The following is a 6,456-nucleotide window of genomic DNA, read 5'->3' as shown; positions in this document are numbered from 1 at the left end:
TTTAAAAGTTGTAAAAGGAACAAAATTAATGTTTTAAGATGGCTGTGGTATATGCTTAGTTTTAGTAAATTAGAGTTCCTGAAGGAATGGATGCAAATTTATATTAGAACTTATCTTTCCTGCTGAGACTGTAGAGCTCCTAGGATGCTTAAACCTTCACATGGCATTTCCAGTGGCATTAACAGAAATTTGCCCAGTAGAGTCTGAAGGGTGATATGCACTGTCTTTCAAAATAATTATTTTCTCAAGCATTCAGTGCTCAATCAGGATGAATTATGAAAACTCTTTTGAACATGGTAATTCTGGACATTACTGCTTGCTTTTAAAATGTTTTGATTGTCTTAGTCATGAGAACTGACCAAATTTAATATCTACTTATGTCTAAGGCATACATCATGCTGTCACACAGTTACAAGTACTAGCATTGCTTGAATATGCCAATAACAGTCAATGTTCTCAGTAGCTTTCAAACAAAAAGCAGTCATCAAAAACACTGTATTGGATGTTCTTGTATTAATCTAAGAGAAAAACTAATGTGGAAAGATAGAAATTCATTGGTTTCTGTTTGCAGTATTTTCCCAGATTAGTGCTTTGGAAGAGTGTTTTATTTTACAGCATCCCTTACACAAGACATCTTTGTATTGAGTGTAATAGAGACTGACATCTGAATCCACTTTGTTCCTAGTAGTGCTGCAGTATCAGGTAGCTGTAGTCGTCTCCTGGTTACAGGCGGGTGAAACCCAGGGTGACTTCTTTCATCAGCTGAACTCCACTCGACAGAAGCTATTCTTTCCCCACTCAGACTTTTATCCCTGACGAGGCTGGTCTCAACAAACTCTTCCCAAAAAGCATCCCGTAGAGGACTGGCTGTCACGTTGCCTCTCTGCGCCTTCGGGAGGCAGCTGGATGGTCGTGGCGGAGCGGGAGAGGTTCAGCACCACGGTCAGCGCACGGCGCCCTGCGGCCGCTGGTGCCGGGCGGGGACCGGCGCAGAGGAGCGCAGAGGCAACGTGGGAAGAGGAGGAATTTCTACCTCGATGCTGATGGTTTCCACCTGGAGCAGCAGTCAAACAAAAGGTCAAAGCATGCTATTTGACCTGCTGTACTATATTTTAAGCCGACGAAAGGATAAAACTGTTTCACTGACACAAATGGAGTTGAAAACGTGGTTCTGCATTACTATCATGCTCTTCACAATGTGTTAGTTTGAAAGAAGCAATTTATGTAGCAATAGGGTTTGGGTTTTTTCTCCTCATTTCAGTGAGTGGCAAAATTGTCTGCTGAGGGCAAGGGTAATAGCTGCTGATTACCAGATCTAGTGTAAAATTAAGGAGCTAAAAGAGAAAAGGTATAAAGTTGAGAAAGTGGCACACTATGTTCAAAAAGATCCATTCTATATTTCATCCCAACTCCCACCGAAGAAATGTGACAGATGACATCCCTTACTGTGAAGGCACCGATTCTGCGGTGAGACTGATCCGCAGCACTTCTATGTATGTCCTTGGAAGTGAGCAGGAAAAAGTTAGTGAACCACTAAAAAAATGCAGAAGTACAACCAGCATCGACTCTTGCTTCCAGCCAAAAGAGGAAGACAGAGACTGGATGTATTCGAAGACTCAGGACTGCTTGAAGTACTTACAAGACCTGTTAGCCTTGAGGAAAAAATATCTTGACAACATCAAGAACTTGAAATCCATGCATATGGCTGCAGATTCCCCAATGTCCACAAAATCATCCAAAACTGGAAAAAAGTCATTTCTTCCACTTCCTTCCAAAGAATCTTCTAAGGTAATTCTTAAAAGCTTTTGCCATGTGCTTGGTCCTAATCTATGAAGCAATTGAAGCTGTATGTCCTGTGTTGATTTTCTGCTTCATTGGTCTCAGGCAGTTGTCATTTTACTGTTACATCAGTTGAAATGTTGCTAAATACCTGAAGATTCTTTCTGAGTAGTGTGAAATTAATTATGAATGACTGGTCATGGAAACAAATGTATATGCCTACGTTTGGGGGGGCTGGGGGTGGAATATGAGAAGCAAAGTGGTATGAGAGTAGGGCAAGTATCTGAAAACATGTTATGAAAGAGTGAGGTGTTCTCTCAATACTCTGGCAGGCTACTTAAATGCCTCTGAGTTCTCCATTATGGTTATTTAAATCTGTTAATGACTGACAAGCACAGTAATCCCTAGGTTTACTGGCAGTCTTTTTATTGGCATAAAATTACACAAAATAATTGTAAATTCATTGAAATAAATAGAGGGTTTTCTGACTGGTCAGATAGCTTGTCAGTGCTACATTTAGCATCAGTGCAAGCTCTACTGATGGGCTGTCGGGAATGAGAAATTCTTAAGGGTTCCTTACCCTATCCATTAATAAGTTGGCGGATCATTTTGAGAGAGTATAATTCTTTACCCTTTACTGTAATGATACTACTAAAGCAAAACTGCAATATCATCTTCAGTGCAGACTATTTCCACACATCCTAGAAAAAAAAGCATTGCAAAGCTTTGTCCTGGTTGCAGTTTATAGATCGCATGTCACTAGACATTTCAGTGGTTAATTTGACTCTGGACTTCATGCAGTGAGGACAAATGGAAGAATTGCAACAGCTGGGGAAATCCATTCAGGTTACACAACCACAAACATGACTTTGAAAGCAAACACACTGGTTACTCAGTGCAATCTTTAAACTGGGTAATAATGGGGATGGTGGGAAGAAGGGCTGTTTGGCTGACTTACGAATTAGGCTAGGTAGACTTCCCAAAAAATTTTTGCCACAGTTAGATGTGTTACAGCATATTGTCAGAATGGCTGAAGCTAAGCTCTTTCGCAGGCATTCCTTAACCAAAGGACAAAGCTCAAGTATTTAGAACTAGATAGCACATTTTTCAATTTTACATTTTGATCTAATACCCTTTCAGTCAGTGGGATTTTTCATTTTGTTTTATTTGGCTTTATGTCATCCTTTCAGCGCACAGTGACTCTCAGAAACTAGAGATAATAGGAGGAAATAATATTCAGCTCAGTGGGCTGGAGAAGATAGATTTTATAAAGACATTATTATTTAGGGCCAGAGAAATAGATGAAGAGAATGACTGAGATATAGAAGAATGGCCTGGTGGTGCCAGGTGCCAGGAGACAAATCTCAACACTATAGATACAGTCTGTGATGACTTTTTACACTGTCAAACAATGATTGGCTTGAAGTAGCAGAGATTTACAGCATGCCAGTTCCCTAATGAGCTGAGCACTGATGTAGTGGAGCAATACATGACTAACCATCAGCCAGATGGGAAAAAACCAAGTGCAAAATGGTACTAAAACAATGGACCAGGAAGCTGGGAGATATATTCTGCACAACTAGGCTTCATGCAAGTTTGTGAATCTCTGAGATTTGCTACTGAAAATGCTAGTTAGGAAAAACAAATGAATCTCCTGCAGGTTGAGGCTTAAAATGCTGTTATCTGACTGTGGCCAGCTAGATCTTATGTATGGACAACCCTCGTACTGGCTGGCATGCTAACTCCATGAGCTGTCCCCTTAAGAACAGACAGGGACATGAGCAGGACATGCCACCCACAAGTCATTCTTGCCAACACAAACGGCAGGATCACAGCTATCTAGCCTTGGCTTTGCAAAAATTAGGGAGAGGTCATGGAGACTTCTAGAATAGCCAGAATCCTCTGCTTCCTAACTACAGATTGTATGTTAACAGATTGCAAGATTCATTTTATCACCAGACTTGAATGATTTTGTCCCTAACTACCTGTTTGTGTTAAATAGCCTGTCAGTGGAAATTCACTTCCTTCTCCTACCTGCTGGATGATTAGTAGGAAAGTACTTTGCCCAGACAGCCTTGTCATCATGGGAGGTTTAATCCAAAGATCTCTAGGACCTGGACTACAGGCTGACTGCGTGGATTCGAAATTTGCCACTTGGGTCTACTAAGAGAAAAGAATGGAGGGGTGGGTCAGATGCTGGAAGTACATAGGCATTTCTTTAAAATGGTTTCTAACCTATAAGGGCTTAGTCATAATAGCAGTCACTATTTTCAGTAGATGTGTGGTAGCAGCTGTCTTTTAGTACTTCTGAGGATTTCAATCAGCCCATAATGTCAGAAGGGGAATAAGCTACCTCATCTCTCTTCCTCCACAGAACAGAGAACAAGCTGGTCCTTCAGAGATGTGCTACAGCATGTATCCTTTGTTTGCGTGTTTGAAAACCAAGGTAGCAATTTTATGATTTGGTATTGCAAAACAATACACCTAGCTCAGATTGGCAAGGAAAATATATGGCTCCTCATTAGGTAGAACCCAGCAGGAAGTATTCATCCCATACGGACCTACAGAATTGCCAACCAAGTCTTTATGACTGCTGCAACATTTATAGGCAGGCATTTGCTTTTTTGTCAAGACACAGGCTCCTAATTTTAAACCCTGTGGCTTTCCTGTGGGAATTAGCACAATGTTGAATGATTCATATTTTAGCACACACGATCCTTTTCCATTTCAAAAGGACTTCAGCAATTTAGATCTGTATTCATTTCACCTAACCTAGGCATTTTAATAAGATGCTTGATTTAGTAACCAAGTTACCCCACAATCCCTTTGCAGCTAAGAGAAAGAGCTGCCTGCAGAGGAGAATTCAGCCTACCTAAGGCCTGACTCATCTTCTGAAGATACTGGAGCCCTGCATTAATTACACAAGGAACCCCGCATGACTACGTTTCTAATGTGTATCTCATTAGGTGCCTACTGCTAGGTAGAATAAATTAGGCCTCAAAGCCCATCTGTCACTTGGCCGCCTAATTAAATGGACTGATACTGGGGTTCTGAGGGATTTTATAACACCTGGCTGGCAGTGTCAAAGTGGAAGATGTTTGGTGTTGAGCATGTAACAAGATGGACATTTGTTAAACTGCTGTCCCACTTTCTTTGATGGCTACAACCTGTGGAGTAGTCTGACCTATGTCCTTTTCTAGCTTGAAGTACAGAGACAAATACAAGGTTTTCAGCTTCCTTATACAGTTTGGTCATTAAGAGGTCATTGTGCCCAACCCTTAACTAACCTTTTTCTCCCTATCTTATCAACAGGCATCCACGGAAAGAAAAGGCCCACAGTCCAGTTCAGATGTAAGGGAAGCAATAGCTTTCTTTGACTCAGTTATTGCAGACCTGGATTCAGAGAGATGGCGGAGAGTTCCTGACATGGATCTGCCAAATGTGGATGTTGATTTTGATGGTGCAGTATAAGCCAGCCAAAATAAGATTATTTTTGGTGTGCAAAGGGTAGAGGGAGGAGTGGCATTGTAAGACCATATTTGTTTATTTAATGAACACAGTTTGCCTCCAAGTTTTACTTCCCAAACCTAGAACCATTGCATGCAGTATGTGAAAGTACAGTAATATATTGCTTGTTCCTTGCTGAAAGGGTATAACTATTTTATGTGTGGCCATTACATGACCAAATGTAGCATGCATAGTGCTGGAATAGTGCTTGCTTTCTGCTCAGGGCTGAATTCTTTCTTCATTTGTTTTCCATTTTTCTCATTGAGAAATGGCTAGATGTTTTCTCTCCAACCAGCAAAAAAATAAGTCATTTAGAAATAAGGCTAAATAATGTTACATTTCCACCAGAAAGGATGGGATTGCCTGACTAAATGAAGATGTTGTCATCTGAGCTTATCTTCTATCCTAGTATAATCAGTGGAGAGAAACTGACATTTCTCTACTTTGTCTTAGGCTAAAGTGGATATCTGAAAGAGGTCTGATTAGCTGTGCCTTAGAAGTGTGTATAAAGGGACTAAGTCTGACATAGCTGTTCATGTAAATTATCACTGGTGAACTGTTCACACCACATTATCTTATGTCTTTCAGTTGCTACCAGCACAAGCAAACACAGTTTACATTCAAACTGGATCCTTCGTGCTCCCCGGAGATACTCACAAGAGACTGCCCAGACAGCAAAGGCTGCAAACCAATCTCAAAGAAACAGCCAGCGGGGAGCTACTAACTCTAGGAAGAGGTTGGAAAGACATCCCATGTACTTGCCCAAAGCTGTAGAAGGGGCATATAGCACTTTAAAATTTAAGCCCAAAACACGTAAAAAAGAATATTGAAAGAATATTCCCTCTTCAGCTGAAGACAGAATATCTGAAATAAGACATGTAAGACTTGCTTTTGTTTTTTAGCCTCTGATCCATCTCTTACACTGTGGAAGTGACGTGTGCAGTCACTGAAGGTTCTTTGCATGGGACATATTTTAAGGCATAGCTATTCCATTGTTGGACTCATATGAGGGTTTAACTCATTGAGTTCACAGTGCCTAACAATACTGCTTTGTCATTCAACTTGGGGGGAATTCCAACTTGACAAGCCTTTTTTCTAGAGCTGTTATTGAAAGCAATGATTCAGAGATTGCCTGGTGCAGTAATTTTTGTTTTGAGCCTAGTACAGCAG

At 40.8% G+C, this 6,456-nt stretch overlaps 1 protein-coding gene across 1 annotated transcript; it reads left to right on the top strand.

Annotated features, from left to right (window-relative positions):
• Window positions 1-1,374: 1,374 nt before the first annotated feature.
• On the top strand, window positions 1,375-6,116 carry LOC308219108 (uncharacterized protein C13orf42; the record flags this gene model as incomplete). Its single annotated transcript, XM_080613662.1, has 3 exons — window positions 1,375-1,788; window positions 5,092-5,239; window positions 5,875-6,116. 3 exons carry the CDS (start codon window positions 1,375-1,377, stop codon window positions 6,114-6,116), a joined length of 804 nt encoding a protein of 267 aa, XP_080469788.1.
• Window positions 6,117-6,456: the final 340 nt, after the last annotated feature.

Source organism: Psittacula echo, assembly GCF_963264785.1.
Source record: "Psittacula echo genome assembly, chromosome: 3".
NCBI lineage: Eukaryota > Metazoa > Chordata > Aves > Psittaciformes > Psittacidae > Psittacula > Psittacula echo.
The sequence above is the reverse complement of the archived record's forward strand: the minus strand, read 5'-3'. Positions and strand labels throughout refer to the sequence as shown.